Below are 19,360 nucleotides of genomic sequence, written 5' to 3' on the forward strand. Positions count from 1 at the left end.
TTTTTGCTGCATTCGATTTTTTAAATTCTAATAGGTCTTTGCTTGTCCATAAAAATGTCTTCCTCTTCTATATCGCTCTTACGTTACCGTATCTGCTATAGTAGAATTTAATCCGTGTCCCTGCCTTTTAGGGATAATATTTGTCCCTCTATCCCCCGTTATTAGTTATAGGGCATTACGGACCGGGAAAGTGTGCGACCACGTCGTAAAGAGAAGATCTCACGCACGACGATTGTTCTCCAGGCAAGAAAACTGGGTAAGAAAAGATATGTTTTTAGTTTATGGCGTCTCCTCTGTCATTGTCAACGTAGTGCTACAAGATCTAACAGATGGTGTAAGAAGAGCTACTTCCATACAAAGAGTGTAACCTTCTATGCAGGGCCATACATTTCCTATCTACATCGCGCTTACGGAGTCCCGAATGTCAATTGTCCTAAGAAACTCTCAGCAGAACACCCGTCTGATGCTAGTTTACCGCTTGGAATTAAAACTTAGATTTAGATTACGGCGTTTCAGTATACGCAACCTGCCCATGTTTGGATTTATAAATTGGTTAAGCCTAATTTATCGTACAGCAATTTTCATGGCTTAGGTAAACCCGACCAAAGCTCTAAATAGGTCGCCCTATCTTGTTTCGGTTAATTGCCAGTGCTTTATTAGCTCCAAATCACTTGTTTAGTACTTCAAATACCTCTTAATTCAAGCCTACCGTCATTTGTCAGTCGATAAACTTGGGGAAAGTAAGGTGTAACCTCGGTAATCGGTAATAGGTGGAAATTTTATATTATAGTAACTAAGGACTGTTAGCCGGCTAGTTTTACTCCTTTGTATAAGAATATATTTTTCACACGCCGTTACATTAACATATACATATTAGACACCGCATCATGACGAGTAATAAACTAAGTATAAATTTTAATTGTAAAATGCTATATTTGAGCACCGTAACTAATTTGTGTTCAACACCATTTGTTGCGCCACTTTACCGTCGTGTTCGAGTTCAGTTGATATTTGACGCAACGATTCAATTACTGTTACCTATGTATTACTAGGCTTGGAGGAGGCCTATACCCACTAGGCATTCATTATTAAAACACGCATTGTAAGTTTTAGATTTATTTAAAAAAAATTATGCAAAAATTTTACAATCAATAAGGGGCTTTTTATTTTTATTTTATTGCAAGGCCTAGGTCCTCCTCGTGGTTCCTTTTATCCAGGATTTACTTTTGTAAAGTCATAGGAGACTATTAAACCTTAAAACACTTTCGCAACCGGGCAAAAAACGGCGCACTACCCCAAAAACCGGTCCTCTATATCTGCGTACAAAACAACCCGCTGGGCGGGTTGTCCGGCATCTGAGCAAACATTACGAGTGCCTACCAGGCGGGTTCTCGGTAAGCTATATAATATAAGTCGCATAAGTCCGTCCCTTAGCAATTCAGTTTAGGTCCTAAACAGAATCGCAATAAGGACATCATGGTAAGGCCCCAGGACTGCATTCAAAAGTCGTGACACTCCTCCTTGTTTCCTAACTAGATTAAAAGTTGTCCTGTACTAACGAAGTCCTATGCTACCTACGCGAATTGAACATATGAGCTAGGGAACTAGTTATATCACTGCGTTCAAAGTTTGCACATACAGACGTGTTTTTAATAGACGATGCATGTGCCACACTTTGTCCTAAAACCAAACGTCGACATGACATAACATAGGTAATGAATGTCACGCAGACGATTGGATGACAATCATGCCACTAAGGTAATTTTAATTTTGAAGAAGAGGGAGACTGACTTTTATTTTTGACCTACGAGTATATAAATTAACCCGTAGATAAGAATTTTGACAAACAATATCGTTCGATAGAAATGGTTTGGGTGGCTTAGAAATTAATTATTAATTAATAGAACTTAATACATTTAAAAACAGGAATATAACAACTATAGTCAAGAAAATAAAAATTCGAATAGAAAAAGTATTTTCAATGAATTCCTAAAACAACCAACGAAAACAGAAGTGAATTTCGATAAAAAAATATGAAAATGTGCCCAATTTGCTCTGCAGGCTTCTTTAGCACCCACTCGAAGTTGCATTTGCGTGATCTACTTAAATGTCTGTATTTTCACTGCAATGTAAACAGAAGTCCGCTGCAGTTGCGTCGGAAAACAGTTTAAAACTTAGATAGCGTTGGGATGAATTTCTTAAGACTGATAAATATAGGTAATGGAAACTTGGAAAAGTACATTTTTTCCTTCTGAACAAATGGCCGATAGTTTTCACTGTCGGCCTCATCTCAAAATTCAAAGTCGCTCAACGAGCTATGCAGAGGGCTATGCTCGGAGTTTCTCTGCGTGATCGAATCAGAAATGAGGAGATCCGTAGACGAACTAAAGTCACCGACATAGCCCACCGGATTAGCAAGCTGAAGTGGCAATGGGCAGGCCACATTGCGCGCAGAGAAGATGGCCGATGGGGTCGAAAAGTGCTCGAGTGGAGACCACGGACTAGCAAACGCAGCGTAGGACGTCCACCCATAAGATGTAGGGACGACCTTGTTAAGGCCGCCGGAAGACGCTGGATGCGGATCGCTTCCAACCGGTACGAGTAGAGGTCCAAGGGGGAGGCCTATGTTCAGCAGTGGACGTCTTATGGCTGAGATGATGATGATGATGATGAACAAATGGGTAAGTACTAAAGCGCTGCTTGAGTTTAGAATATGCCTTCATTAAATATTGGTCCTAGCGAATAAGTATTCACAATATTTTTATACAAAATTTTATGTTAATTAGAGGTACATATGTATAAGATAAGACTTGAATATTTTTTGGTATGGACCACCGCTTACGAGTTATTTACGAAAAACTAAAAGGGACTTTTATCTCTGTTGTCCTTTTCTAGTGCATAAATCCCATGACTGTCTTAATGTGAGCAGGCGTGGCTCATTCCGCGATTTCGTCGCTTTGCTACATGTAGCTAAAAGTACATCCGTTCGACCCCAATTTTGGGGTTTGCCATAAGCCACGCGTGGCGCTGTCGCCACCTAGCGGCCATATCTGTGCTGATCGTGACAGACTCGTTTTGTTAGAGAGTGAGTCTTCTGTACCGAGTACCTACTATTATTTATTCTGTGATGTAAGCTTGTAGCAGTCGCGAGTAGAGATGCACCGGATATCCGGTTACTATCCGGTATCCGGCCTATCCGGCCATTATTTTACTATCCGGCCGGATACCGGATACTGACCTACTATCCGGCCGGATACCGGATAGTAATATTGCCTGATTTCGGAGTAAACAAATTGGATTTAAGAAACAGACACGGTCATAATCGTACTTGTTTATTACACATTTTACTTAAAACAATTTAATCATTCCACTGACTTGCACGCGCACTTTTTTCGAACCTAGAAATGAGCCCTAGCGAACGTTTACTAAGTTAAGGAAATAGGTCAAACCTGCAGAATGCGCACCTGAAAAACCGAAATGTAGGTATAGTTCCGCTGGTCGAATATTCGGCGGCCGGTTACCGGATATTCGGCCGATGGCCAGGCCGAATATCCGGTATCCGGTATTCGGCAAACGACTATCCGTTGCATCTCTAGTCGCGAGACTCGTACTTGAGCCGAGCGAGCGCACTCGAACAATTAAGTGAAATACCACATCTGAGCTGTAGTCACCTGCATTACTATCTGACACGAGAAAGCTTGCAAAAATATATGAAACGCTCACGGCTTTACGAATATGATTGTGTCAGACATTTTTACACGCTTCGTTGTACAAGATATACTGACAAGACTGTACAGTGTACGTCTTAACCGCTCAAACGTGTTCAGGGCTGCCAGTACATAAATCTTGATTATGCGATCCTGTGCCCGCAATTATACGAAATTCGATTGCATTATACGAGTACAAAAAAAACTTTTATTTTAAATCGATTTTTTAATAACTGGTGAATTTCGGTTTTTGCGGTAAGCCCCCAAATTGCGGGGATCTTTCTCTTTTACTCCAATGACAGCGTAATAAGAGTGACAGAGAAAGATTTACGCAATTTACGCAATTGGATTTTCGCGGTTATAGCCCGTGTTGGCGTGTATTTAAGTAGTTGCCGTTCATTCCATTAAATCGTATAACAGTATTGGCACACTGTTTTTTGAAGCATTGACAGTAGTTTAACATCGGTGTTTTTTTCGTATCCAATTATACCGATTGACCAACTATACGACATGTATACGAAAATATTTTCATTATGCGAATTTCGTAGCCTATTATACGATCTGGCAGCCCTGAACGTGTTAAACAAATCACATGATTAGGTAGGTACATCTGAAGTGAGAAGTTGAGAACATGAGACGCGCGACATAACCCCCGAATTCACAGCTTTAAGTACAACTAATAGCAAACACCCGCTGAACATATTCTCAAATTCTTTTCCCTAAAACATCACCTAGCAAAGCGGCTTTCCTCGAAGCAAGGAAATGTAAAGAAAGCCGAGGAAATAAGATTCCACGTAGAGGAATGACTCGGATATTAAAAGATAAGAATTCGCTTCTACAGAAATGTTTAAAGTTTTAAACTATTTCGGTTTTCGTGTTTCAACAATTTCTTAGTTTCTGCACCTGACTGCGACTTGTTTGCCGACAATCATCATAAACTTTATAAACTCATTTATTTATTATATAATAAGTGTTATAAAATGAATACTTATACCTTAACTAAAATTAACTACAATCTAAAAAATTTAAAATACCTATCAAAATTTTGCGCCCTTGTTAGGGTGTCCATCACCACAGAATAAATAATAGTACTAGGTACAGAAGACATGGATATGGCCGCTAGGTGACAGCGCCACGCGCGGCTTATGGCAAACCCCAAAATTGGGGTCGAGCGGATGTAGTTTTAGCTACCTGTAGCAAAGCGACGAAATCGCGAAGTGAGCCACGCCTGCCATCACGCAAGTTTATAAAGATTTTTTACGTTTCTGTGAATCAACATACCTATATTCATCAATATCTTAATTGTTGTCATTTTCATCATTTAATTATTACTATAACATATAACACATATACAGTGCATTGGTGCTAGCTGTAGGTAATGCTGTAAAATTATCCCTGCAAAGTCCCCAGCCAGTAAAATCACCAGTACTAACTCTCCAACGCCGCTCACGTGTTGCCTGTCGCCACGACCCACAAAAATACGATCGCTGGCACTCGACTTGGAACCGACAGGGAGCCGATTTGCGACAACGACCCAGTTCTCGGATTTACTGATGCATTCCTTTTCACCCCATCTTAGCTCCTTGCATAACTTGCATTAAACATTTTCAGCGCTTTTCCAATTTTACAAACTTTCGGAAAATTCGGTTTCGCAACTTTCGGGACTTTTTTCATCAATTAAACAGGCATGAAAGGAAGACGAATGAAGAGGTCCTGAGTAGGTATGATAGGAGAAAAGCGATGCTTGTAAAACAGAGAGAGCAGAGGCATGATATTAGGACACCTTATACGGCGTGATAAATTTTTCCTAAATATCCTGGAAGGCAGGATTGAAAAGACAAGAGAAGAAGGGAGACCTAGAATCACTTATCTCAGCCAAATAAAAAATAATGCGCCGTATGAGGAAATTAAAAGACTGGCACAAGAAAGAAATGATTGGCGATTACTTCACCGACAAGAGCAAAGCTCTTAAATTATGATGATGATGTAAACAGTCTCGTGACATTTCGTAGCATCTGTCATCCCGAAAAATATAGTATGTCGATTATCATTATGGGCTCCGCATTGCTCCGTTCCGCTCCGGTCGTAGAGGTCGGTATTCGTCAGTGTTAGTAAACTCTATCTTTAATTAATTCGGTATGTTGTCGCCTAATTACCTGAAGCATTATACCTATGCATTGTGCTCCGCATAATTAATTTAAGGTTATACGTAGAAATTGAGCCAGGCGGCGTAGCACGGTGGCGTTTTTATCCCTTGTCACCATACCTGTCACGTTCTAACAAGTATGTAAGTGCGAAAGGGAGGCGCATAGTGATAGTCGATAAAAATGGAACCGTGCTGCGCCCGCAGGTCTCTGAGAGCACAATTAATTCCAAGCCTTTTGTGCATGGTTTGCCTACTTAATTATGTCTGTCTGTTACTTGAGTATACGGAATCTCTAATAGTAGGAGCGAATTTGGAGTACCTACCAAGATATTTAATGTAGGTAATTTTGGCTGGTGGGCGGCCAAATAGGATCGAATGTAGCCGGAGGGATGTAGCTTAGTAAGTAGATGAAGAATAGGATCATAATCCTACCTACTCTGGTATAGGACACATCCTCAGGTGTTATGGAGACCACATGGTAGGTACGAGTAGACGTATTAACGACGAAGCGTGGTCGTGGAAAGACCACAAGAAGAACCAAGATATTGCTAATATATCGCCCGAAATGGAGAAAATGGACAAGGAGAGAGAGAGAGAGAGAGAGAGAGAGAATGAGAGTGAGAGAGAGAATGAGAGAGAGAGAGAGAGAGAGATGATGGGAAATTACGCAGGCAGATGGTGATGATAGGAACAGAATAGTACGACCCAGAAGCGTCCTCATTTCATAGGTAAGAGGTTGCGAAAGCAACTCGCAGCGATCGTAAATTCGGGTCTAGTGCGATAAAAGTGCGATCCGATCGGCAGCCGTCGTAAAGTTGCCCATTTGACCGACTAATAATACTCGTCCTCGTCCGGCTGTCATTCCTATAGCTAGTATAGCCGACTCTTGCCAGCAAGTCTTTTGAAAAAAATGTTAGGTTAGGTACAGGTACTTGGCAATAATATTTGCTACTTGCTGCCTAAGTAAACCCTTAGTTAGTTTTGTAAATTCGCAATAAACATTTAAAGAACTATAACAATTGGGGCAATAAAAGGCCCCTGTGAAGGCCAGTGAAACTTACCCGTATTAACCTTACTCGCTTGATATGAAAGCTCGCTTCTCAGGTGAAAGTTTTCATATTATGTATTATTAATGAAATTAATTAATTTGGACTATTTTGCTATTATTTAAATTTATTTCTGACGATCACAATATAGATTCTTATAAATTGACATTAATGTAATTTGTACTGTAATCATATGTTGTGAAATAAATAAATCTAATCTAATCTAATCTATGAGGAGACGAGCGTTTGGAATTACTTCCCTATTTTCCTGTAAAAGGAAGTCAACAGTCCTAATTTAAGAAGTGCCCCGGGTAGACAATGATGCCCTTGTTTGGGAAAAAGGCATTTTATATGTTCTTACAATTTAATTGCCATTTGATCAAAGACAAGATGGCTGTATAGATTCATCTATTGATTTGTCCGTCAACTCCGTCACTACTTGTAATTGACAGACAGCGACCGCCTCAAAACCACAGCAGTAGGTAATTTCGGAACAGCAATGCAGCTAAGAGTACCTACTTATATGGCGGTTGGCAAGGAAAGTGCAGTCTTAGAGTCGGACAAAGAAAAGTCTGCAGCGGACTTGATAGCCCACGAAATGGAAATGTTATATATACGTCATAATTTCATAGAAGTATGACGTTTAAAATAACACTTGCACTGCGTGGGCTATCAAACCCGCTGCAGACTTTTCTTCATCCGACTGTATCTTTATTTATTGTGGGTATCTCGCCCGCTTTTATTACTAAATATTCGAATAAGCCTCCCGTTCCATTTGTCCTGAAAATCCGGGCGATATTTTTGATGAACCGTTTTTATTTTCCGCTACAAAAATGATTGGTTATTAACGATCACCCATTAAACGCACTGCTCTATAATAGTGTTCTGTAATAACCCTCGATATCGAGTATTGATCATTATTATTGACAGGCCTGCAGTCACGTTTCGGACGTTATTTGGGGTCCCATGTAAGGGTCCGACCCTTATGGCCCCTTCAATGACCACCAGCGCAAATGCTACCCATTCTTATACTTACCCTATTTCATATTGGGGTTCGGGAGAATTTTATTGTCATTTCAACACTTCTGAGGAGATTATTACGGATATAGTTATAGTAATAAGCAAGCATCGGTAGCTGAGCGGTGAGACGCGCGTTTTGAAATCGAGGGGTTAATGGTTTCGATTTTACGACGAAAAATATAAATGCCTCTTTTGTGAGCATATGGATGGCGGGTGTTTTTGACTAGTGATAGTGATAAACAAACAAAGTCTGTTTTAAATGTATTAAATTTGTGACAAATTTATAACGCAAGCCGTAGTTTGGTAGTGGTAGTAGCGGATGAAAGTCATGATACAAAGCGCCTACCTGTTTACCACCCTCAAATATTCCTAAATATTGATAATCTCTAGTACCGTAAAACGGGGTGAGTAGGTTTCGCGGGGAGAGGTGGGTTATGAATGGGGAGAGAAGGTTTGAGAGGGGGGGGGGGAGAAGGGATTTTAAGGCTACTGCTACAAAAATAATGTAGGTATTCCAATTTAAAATGGAGCTATAGTAATACGCATAAAAAAAACGATCCATCTATCTTCCAAAATCAACTTTGTACGAAAACCCCTCTCACCCCAAATACGAGGCACTACGGGGTGAGGTGGGTTTTCCTCTTTATCGTCAAAGTTATGAAATGGAACTACCCAAAATAAAATAAAAACTAAAATACAAACGTCCGGAACACTTATTATATACACCATTCAGTTTTCATATGTAAAAATAAAATGGTATCGAGGTTTGAATTTCAGTTTTGACCATACTCACCCCATTTTACGGTAGGTACCTACTGAACGCGTCAGATGTTAGTAGGTATCTGTTTCAGTCTAATTGTTCAAAATATAGAAAAATATCTTTTATTGTTAAGTGTTAGAAAAATGTATCTAAGTACACTTTTGAAGCGTAGTCTGATCCGCTACTTTTTGATTTGATCTTTAGGATGGGAAGTAAGTTTGTGCCTATAAACTATTATCCCAAGATGGCGGACAGTAATAACATTACCCTTTTGTTAAACAACAGTGTGAAATACCCACACTCTATATAATGTATTCTCAACCTGAACAAGCGAACCGATTCTTCTATCCATTGTTGTTGAACGTTCCTATGAAAGGTAAAGAATGAAAAGCGTTCAAGACTCATTGTATTTGCTTTCCATCATAAAGTGATGAGTTTTCCATTACGTGCGCTTCGAGCAAACATTCGTCTTTCGTCTTGTATTCTTTCTGAGAAATCTTGTACTCAATTTATGAGCTTTATAGTTTACATAATTTACTTGTTTTTTCTACGGGCTTTAATGGAAAATAAAGAGGAAGATGTGATAACATTGGATGGCAAAGGTAAAAGAAAGATAAATCACCGTAAAACTTGTTTTTGGGGAAAATCCCTAGTTAAAATTAGTTTTCGAAACGCCTGAGTGAAAACTAGTTTTCTATAATGTGTCGGTAAAAACTAGTTTTAACTCGGATTTTTCAATCAAAATGTCACACTTTTACAGTTACTGATGCGACGTCACATTGTCACAAGTGGTGACAAGGTATCTAATATATTATGTATTGTCGCTCGAAAAAAAATCTAAAATTTGTTGCAATCTGTTAGTTAAAAAGCGAATTTTTAAATTCTTACAAATGGTTTTATACTTAGCATTAAAATTTACGGCTATATCTTTTTGCGATTGTATTAAAAATACACGCTGTATATGTATAAATCACAACCAAAAATTAGACTTCATTATCCACCTTTTTCAGTATTAAAGGAAGACTCAACTTTTGTTTTTCTGCGTATGTGAGACCCATTTATGACTACTATGAACTACTACTATCACCTCAAACAGCCTATAAAATGCTAGCGATAAGGTTTTATAGCCGCGCCTACTGTGGACGGTCGGCGTTACGAGCTGTTGGTACGTGCTACTTGCGAGTCAACTATTTCTTAACACAGTCATGTCTGGCTCCTAACAGTTGTATTTACATCTTTATCTCCAGTGATTTAGGTTGGTTTTTGCTTAAACAGTTTTGTTTCAAATTCTGAAGGACAGATAGTTTAACGTCCCTGTTGACAAAGTCAGCATCATCCGCATTCCTACAATGATATTATATAACTATATTATATAAATAATTGAATGTCAAATGTTCCAAGGGTTAGCACTGTTAGTGGTGAAACAGGGGTCATGCAGGTACCTAGGCCCAAAAAGATTATGCACTACAGTAAATGGAGTTATGCATTTGTGTTTCAAATATAATATACCTACTTTTATAAAATTTATTCTGATCTTACATTGGTAGCTCGTCGGGCTACATATGGATCGTAAACACGAGATTTTCTCTTTATTTGTAATGCAAATTCAAATACTTAAACCTTTCCCCTTATCATATGAAAGAAAGAAAATTTAAATGGCACGTTTTCTCATAGCGCTCTTCGGCGAATTAAGGATTTATGGTAAAGAGCCTTACATTTCATTTCTAAATACGAATGTCAAAAGATAATTATTTTTCTTGCAAAGAATACATTAGTCGTTACGTTTTCCTAGAAAAATCTTTATTAATGATGCCATTTCCATTAGACCACTACCGTAGATTATACAGAGTAAAGCAGATACGCCAATTTAAAAATACACTGTACATATTACCTATAGTTTTATACCTACTAAATAATTTTTATTTATATTGTAACAATAACAACAGTTGTTAATCAGTAGTCTTTTCTTATGTATATGTGTTGTTGTATTTAGAGGCAACTGTTTTATTTATTTAGAAATTTAGAAATTTAATTCAGGCAACAAGGCCCATATTACAAATACCTTACATACTAACATACATAATGTATTTTATAAACTTAAAACTACACACTATTTAGTCGACAAAACGGCGTGGCTCCGTTGCATCGGCTGCTCCTGTGTCGATTATTTTTGTGTTTTGATTTGTTTATACCAAAATTAGGGTAAAGTTATATGCCCTTTAGTTGAATGATGAAAGGAGTGAGTGCTGAGGTGACGAAAGATAGATGAGAATGGAAGAGATAAACATGTTGTGCCGACCCCAACCCCACATAACCTGGGATAAGGGCAGGAAGAAAAATATTACTCTCTTTTTTTTGGGCAGTCGTGTAAAAAGAAGAAGAAAATTGAGTGATTGAGTACTTATATTATAACGATATTTTTTTTCTGCTTGTAAAATACGAACCTGGCAGGTGTTTTAAAATATACCTAAATTGTGATTCTAAAGAAAATACACATTATCGAACTTGTTGGCGAAAGGCGCTGCAGCTTTAGTTATTTTGTAAGTAGTGAAACATGGGCTCTAATATTATTATGTAATCGAGAACACTCTTCCATTTCTTGATGAAATGCTGGCTTACACTGACAATGTCATGACTAGAATAAAATTCTTGTCACATTAATAACACCAACTTAACTCTGCAGCCGATGAAAAAGCCCCAGAAACGGAAACAAACTACGTTCGCACCATTCCTTTGATAGAAATCTTTTTGCGACCGCAAAATAAGTTTGCCGCGCCGTAAAGGTAAATATAGTGTGCTTTCCTAACTTATTTCTGTCATTTTTTCTGGGGCCTTGTTTACTCAATTATGGCAGCTTTGTCCGCTGAATATATTCTATAGGTAGGAGGCAATAATGAAATTATTTTCGTTTGCAGGGAAAATTGTTTAGAAATACTTATCTTACCTGCTTTAGGTACTTTTACTCTTATATGTGCCTCTAGTAAATACATTCATTTTCCTAGCGGTACCTAAGTAGTTACATTTCAAATCTTTGGAAATTTTGCCTCATTGTTTTGTGAGCATGACGGATACTCCATCGGTAAAATTATATTAAATACCTACGATTTAAAGTCAGCAATACCTACTATTCGCTTAACACCTTTTATGCAGTCTAGGCATGTACAAAGCCTGTGCGAATAATGTGTCAAATATGCTAGACATACCGGGTGTGGCCTGTAATATGAGCAAATAATTAAAACATAGATTGTACTCCTCAAACGATGACACTTTTTTTCAACAACTTTTAAAAATTATGAAGTATTTAGTGTCCCTATTTTTCATACAAAATAAATATTATCTTCAATGGACGCCATCGCCACGCCATATCATTATGATTGTCGTTACTTGTCAAGGCTTAAACACAACAAAATTCGCAATACATTGCGTCTTAGAATAAACTTTAAAGTGTGTTAAAAATCAAATCACAAGTTATTTTTAAAAGTTGCTGAACAAATGTTGGTCAATATGAGGAGTACAGCCTACAGTTAATTATTTTTTGCTCGTATTACAGGCCACACCCGGTATAGGCGGTATAACTAAGTAAGTGAAGCCAATCAAAAAGCGGAGCTTACAATAATATTGGATAATGCGCCATGTCGAACACCGTCGTCGCCGTCGTTTCCGTTCATTTTTAGGGTTCCGTACCCAAAGGGTAAAACGGGACCCTATTACTAAGACTTCGCTGTCCGTCCGTCCGTCTGTCCGTCTGTCTGTCACCAGGCTGTATCTCACGAACCGTGATAGCTAGACAGTTGAAATTTTCACAGATGATGTATTTCTGTTGCCGCTATAACAACAAATACTAAAAACAGAATAAAATAAAGATTTAAGTGGGGCTCCGATACAGCAAACGTGATTTTTGACCAAAGTTAAGCAACGTCGGGCGTGGTCAGTACTTGGATGGGTGACCGTTTTCTTTTTGCATTTTTTTCCGTTTTTTTTTTGCTTCATGGTACGGAACCCTTCGTGCGCGAGTCCGACTCGCACTTGCCCGGTTTTTATGACGGCGCCCGCCCCCGTGCGCCTCCATATATTGTTGAGCTTAATTTCGTCTCCCCCACGTACCTAATTATTCGGATTTTTTGGCGAAATCTCGAGTTTCTGGGGTGACACAGGAGCGGGGGCGCAGCGGTGAGATATAAATATACTGGAAGAGCTTGTTTTAAAAGTTCCGCGGACTTTTTATAAATTATTTGGGTCGTTATATACAACTTTCAACAGAAAATATACTTAAGGTGACGCTAATTGTTATATTCTGGGATTTAGTTAGGTATTCATATTTAATACGAGTAATACCTACCTACGTTTGAATTAATACATGTGTGATTAGTATATATACTATATATAGTCATCAATGATGACCTGTGTTAACTCGGGGCACAAATAATAATTGTTAAAGTTTATTTACTGACGGTATATTTATGCATTTGCTTATTCGAAATTCTGTATTACTGTAAACAGGTTCAATATGATGTCTAATGTCAAAACTTTAATACTTACCATTATTTTACTGTTCGTGCCCCGAGTTTATTATGATATTTGTTGTGTGGTACTATACAGCACGTCCACGGATGATTTTATTATTTCTTTTGCGGTACATATTCATGAAAAGAAATGTACTTTTATGTAAAGAAAAGAATTAATAAAATCATCCGTGGACGTGCTGTATAGTACCACACATATTTGTTGACCATCAAATCAAGTTTCAAATCATCAAGTTTTTTTTTGTACCATATGTTAAGTTCCCTTGCCTTGCCAGTCACTTCCATACACCCTATATCCTCTTGGCTTCTATCAGCCGATACATTAGCTTCATCGATCGCTCGCGCACCTTAGGTACCCATTGTACCCAATAATAGCGGGCTCCGGTTTAATCATACTCGCCTTACCAGAGGGCCACGGAATGCACGCTCCATGCGTGCACGCCCGGCGTTGAGTTGAGGCCTACCACCAGTACCGTCTTTACCGTAAGGGCACACGGAGCCGTGCCCAGGGCCCCATCCTCAGGGGGCCCGAAGGAGAGAAAGTATAACAGTATATTTAATTACCCATAATAAATTGAAGATCATAGTAGAAAAAAAATGTTTAATTAGCTTTCTTTACTTTCCAAAAGGGCCTCAAATTCTTATGTGCCCCAGGGCCCAGCATAGGTTAAGACGGTCTTGCCCACCACCATGAATCCTCCTCTACACTATCGGCGATGATCGTTGATAGTATCATCGTCTATCTTCGGCAAGATCATCGTGCAAGTATCCACACGATCGCCTGTGCAACGCAACAACCCGGCGATTCCCTTTGATGCGTGCCCAAAAAACTGACAACTCACGGGTCGATGATAGACGATGATGGCGGGGACTACTGAGTATGCCCTCTACTCTACACTATCGTGCCCGCCGTCAGCCATCGGCATCATCGCCGATAGTGTAGAGCCCATGCTCTACACTGCCTCCAAATCCCGGCCCGCGGGCCAAATCCGGCCCGCGACGCGTTCCAATGGTGGACCGCGCGAAAGTTTCTGAGGTGCAATATGTGAATATCGGGTAAAAAAGACCTCTGGTGTGGAGGAGTCATTATTAAATAAAACAAAAAATGTGTGGCGGTCGTTACCGTCGACGGTACACACTCAGAGCGTGTCCACTCAGACACACTCACTCACTCACCACCTCTGAGTGTGTGTGCACTCAGAGGGTGTGTGTTTGGGTGTGGCACGACGCAAGATGGCCGATAAATAAGGCTAGCTTTCTGTACAAAGGTGTTTAATCCAGATAACAGCCAGGATATACTTTAAACGGTCAGGAAATACGGAAATAATAAGACGTGTAGCTTTTGTTTTTAGGAATCCATGAACGATTTTTTCGAAATTTAGTCTAGTTTGAAAAAGTAAAGTTTAATTGTTGCGTTTGGTGATTTAGCAGTGAGAATATTATTGAGAAACAACGGCGCCAAGTATATATGTAAATGTAACTCTGGATATGTTACGAGTATAAGGCCCCCCCCACATCTGGCGTCTTTCGAGCGTCGGCGTCTACAATTCTATGGCCGACGTCGACGCAAAGTCGACGCAGCGTCGACGCAACTGCGCAGCGACGTCATTTTCCATAGCGCTGGACCGACGCCGACAGACGCCGACGCTCGAAAGACGCCAGATGTGGGGGGGCCCTAAATGACACCTTGTTATATAAATAATAATTATAGGCAAGTACTTACCACCAGCTCTTTACTTAAAACTGGAAAACTAAACTAAATAAATAACAACCTCTAAAAATAGGAACTCCTTTATTTACATATGTAGCATATATTTACATCAATCAAGCTTACTCTAAAGCTACACATAAGATGGCAACTTGAGCAAATTTACCTTAAGTAATATTGTATTATGCTTTACGAATTATTGCTACGTTTGGTCGCATTTATTTAAGAGCGGATCACAGCCGGAATCTCAAATCACCTACTTTCTACTGTAACTAACCGTGGGACCTAATAACCAGACAGACTTTGGACGTTAAGATAAAAAATAAACATACGCGAAAAGAGTAAGTGACAGGAGAGGCTTTAAACAAAAGTTTAAAGGTACCTCATAAACTTTCTATAGTACCACCATTAGTAATGCGGTGTGGCATAAAATTCCCCGATCACTGATCATTACATTCATCGAATGTCAATGACTGCCAGTTGCCAAATTGTACTGTTAGGAGTAGGACTTCATATATGTTGTTCATGAAAAAAAGAACGTAGTGTCATACTTCGAACATCGTATAGCCTCGTAAGTCCCCGCGTACTTGTACCTTCAAGTACAAATTAAATTCTAGTTACGAACTCTGAAAGAAATAAAAGAAAGTTCCAAATTCAAATGCGCATAAATTGGCGAGGGTCACCAATAGCGGAAGCAGTTATAAAGTTGACCCAAAAAATTTTTATTAAGCTATGAGCTTCATCACATATGTTCCTTGAGTAATTCTAAGCATTTCAAGCCTGGGAGGCAATAAGAAATGTGTGTCTACTCGGATTTGTAATGGATTCAAACTTTCAACCCCTTTTTAACCCTGTTAGAGGATGAATTTTACAAAACGCTGAAATTACTTTTCCTGTCTTTTAATAATATCCCCAAATACAAAGATTCAAGTCCCGCGTTCGAAAATTTTTTTGTAATCCATACAAACTTTCAACTCCTTTTTCACCACCTTAGGGGATGAATTTTCAAAAACGCTGAAATTAGTTTTCTTGTATTTTAATAATATATCGTTTTACGAAGTTTCAAATTCCTAGCTTAAAATAAAACTTGAACCCCATACAAACTTTCATCCCCTTTTTAACCCCCTTAGGGGTTGAATTTCTCAAAATCGCTTCTTATCTCTTGTACACTTTATAAATGTAATCTAGTGTGCAAATTTTAACTTTATATCTTTTGTAGTTTCGGCTCCGCGTAGCAAAAACCTCCAACCAAATTTTTCACCTTTTTACGTTTTTCTCGTAAAATTACTATGAAATTGAAAAAACAAATATCAGCAATGAATTCTACGTCTTTGGTTTATACGAAAATGATACCAAACTTGCCCTAGTACCCACCAGGATCAGAGTAGATTTTTTTTAAAGATGACGGATGGCGGCCGTCTTTGCACCCCACCCTCCCCCCCACTTCAGGCTAGAAATGCTTAGAATTACTCAAATATCAGATGTGGTGAAGCTCATAGCTTAATAAAAATTTTTTGGGTCATGTATGGCAGCGTTACATAACTGACTCCAGTACAATGAGGATAGAATACGTGGATAAAATTTGATGAGTTAGATATTGTTGCCCACGGTGTAGTTTAAAAGTAATCATTTAATCGCTTTGTTTCATTTGACATGTGTAAAATTGTTCACTATAAAATTGTTTCAAGTTATACCTAAATTTATTACCTACTTGCCTACACTAAGAAAACTATTAATATGTAGCATCCAACAAAAATAACTGTGATCACCTCTTAAGACCAAGGTATGAAAATATAAAAGAAAACGACCCTGGTTTTTACTTACCCTTATAAAAAGATTTAAAACTCTTTGCGTAAAGTACACTAAGATGGAATAAGTTTACCTATAGTAACTCGACCAGGGTCCAGAAAATGGATTTTAAAGCTACTTAGAAATAAAAGTTAACGTTAACGTCAGATAATCTTAGCAAAGTAGTGAGTAATAATTAAAGGTTCCAAAGTAGTCGACCTAATGGACCGCGAGCCAGCAACGGACTTTTAATACGAAGTTCCTGTCAGTCTATAACTGGTAAAATGGTTAAGGGAGATACACCATGAACCCTCGTGAACGTCAGCTACCGCTCCGTTGGTAGATTGAGAAACAAATATAAAGAAAAACAATATTAATTTGCCCCCAATTGACAGTTTATCAAATTACCACTTATCGAGAAAAAATAACACGTATACATTACGTGCGTACTTGGCTCGGGGTCTAAAATCCCAGTAAAAAGGATAGTCATAAATATATATAGGTACCTACTTTATACCTGCAGCTTTTCTAAAAACGCGCACCTTGCGTCTAGTCACGTACGAGCTTCATTCGAAAATCTCAGTGGAATTTCGTAGTATTTGAACCAAATAGAGGAAAGAAGTTTTAAAAATCTCTTTGGACGAATAATTAACACTAACATTTTGTACGGTCCTAAATTTTTGTCATTTTTACAGTCGACGATGTGTATACTTACATTTAACTTGTGACATTTATATCGGGAATATCACATTTTTGCCCTGCACTCGTTTCTTATTCTCTTAGAGCGCTTACAGACTAGCGTATTTTATGCGCGTAGGTAACTAAAATGCCTCGGCCAAGGAAAAAAGCTTCCGACCAAAGTCGCTCTAAAATGGGCCAAATGCGTTATCGAGCGGTGTTTCGGGTCATAGTCATGTGTCTAAAGAAAATATACATGTGACTATAATACTCAACAGTTCAACACTTGTGTGTGAAAAACGCTTTACGAATGAAGACACACGCCAATATACTTAATTGCGCACATTTGCGTTTTTACTCGCATAAAACATTCCAGTCTGAAAGCGCTATCATTTTTTGCTACTCGCTACAACTCAGTTGTTCGACTAATTCATAATACTCGGAGCGGAATATCGCTAGACGCTATAAATTCAAATTATCCTCAGAATCACTGTCACTGGTATATTTTATGGCTTGTAGAATTTCATCTTCTATCTCAGCTTCATTTTGCTGAGTCTCGTCCACGGCTAGTTTATTATAAGCAATATTGGAGTTAACCAAGTTAGATGAGTAGTGACTACCACAACAATATGCGCCGCATTTTTTAATAATACAGACAGTCAAAAAGTATAGCGATATGAAGCAGATAATGAACAGGGCCAAAGAAAGTGCTATGTTTAGTCTGTAGTGCCAGTTCGCGTTATCGATTTGTGGTAGGACAGTATTGGGGTAACAATAGAGTCGGGGCTCTACATCCGACATATTGAAAAGACGAGCGTCATCTAAACACGACAGGCATTGGCTATTGTGCGGGCCCGAGCACGTCGCACAAGTGTAGTGACACGGCAGGCAGACTAAAGGAGACTTGGCGGTTGTATCAAGGGCTTCCATATCGGCAGCTTCCAGAGCTGTAGGAGCATCATCGTCAGTGCCTTGTCTTTTCCTGAGCTGGGGCGTCTCTAAATAAGTGAGGTTACGTCGTCTTGAGCTCCGCTCCTGCAGTAACTCGCTGGCGTACGTCCCGGGCGGACAGCGCGCGAAGCACCGCCCCTCGTACAAGTGCAAACCCTTCGCGCATTCTAGTGGAAGAGAGAACAGAGCCGTTTAATTACATAGGTCAAAGAACCAGAGTCCGCCACCACCCAGCACATCCAGCCTCCATGCAGTCATGTTGCTCGAATGATGATGCAGATGCTCCACACTAGCGATCCTTCAGTCGGAGATAGAATCGAGGAAACTAGGATAGGTTATAGAATCTTGTCACTGATCTCAAATAATTTGGATGGAATGATTAAAATTGTCTCCAAACAAAACACGTTGTTATAGTGACCATGCTCGAAAAGACGTGCACAAAATTAAATGAAATCAGAGGTAATCTCTCGAATTTCAGTGAGCTGTGTAAGTGGACAGTGACAACAAATAAACATCAAGCGATAAATTAAGTGGACACAGATATTTAAGATTCAATACACATACTTTTTTAGCCCCAAATTGCCGAACATTGATTTTGTGCCATTTTCTTTTCATTTTGTCTATGGCTAAATTTAGTTACTTTTTTTAAAAGTTGAGCGTTACAGATAATTTGACGACTGGTTATTACTGAGTAGTGTTTTGTTAGTATTACGAGACTCAAGTAGGTATGTTACGTGCATTTTACCAGTGAATTAAAAAGCGTGTTGCAACAAGCGGTAGAAGCGAAGCAAAACATGCAACATAAACATAAACAATACAAGTGTGTTTACAATAAATCATACTAGAGTGAGACCGGGAAAAGTCTGCAGCGATTATGATAACCCACGCAGTGCAAGTCTCATTTTAAACGTCAAACTTATATGAAATTATGACGTGTAAAATAACATTTGCACTGCGTGGGCTATCAAAATCGCTGCAGACTCTTCTTGGTCTAACTCTAACAGTGTTTCTTACGATCTACTTGTGTTATGTT

General features: G+C 38.9%; 1 protein-coding gene across 2 annotated transcripts in view; it reads right to left on the minus strand.

The window, feature by feature from the left end:
• Window positions 1-16,365: 16,365 nt before the first annotated feature.
• The window catches only part of LOC134669553 (furin-like protease 1), a 352,565-nt gene continuing 349,570 nt past the window's right edge, over window positions 16,366-19,360 (minus strand). For both annotated transcript variants that reach the window (XM_063527160.1, XM_063527159.1), the window contains one exon: window positions 16,366-18,494. In XM_063527160.1, coding sequence (XP_063383230.1) covers window positions 17,839-18,494 — 656 coding nt within the window. In that variant the 3' untranslated portion in view covers window positions 16,366-17,838. The remainder of the gene's footprint in view (window positions 18,495-19,360) is intronic.

The sequence above is a fragment of the Cydia fagiglandana genome, chromosome 12 (genome assembly GCF_963556715.1).
Source record: "Cydia fagiglandana chromosome 12, ilCydFagi1.1, whole genome shotgun sequence".
In the NCBI taxonomy this organism is placed as follows: Eukaryota; Metazoa; Arthropoda; class Insecta; order Lepidoptera; family Tortricidae; genus Cydia; species Cydia fagiglandana.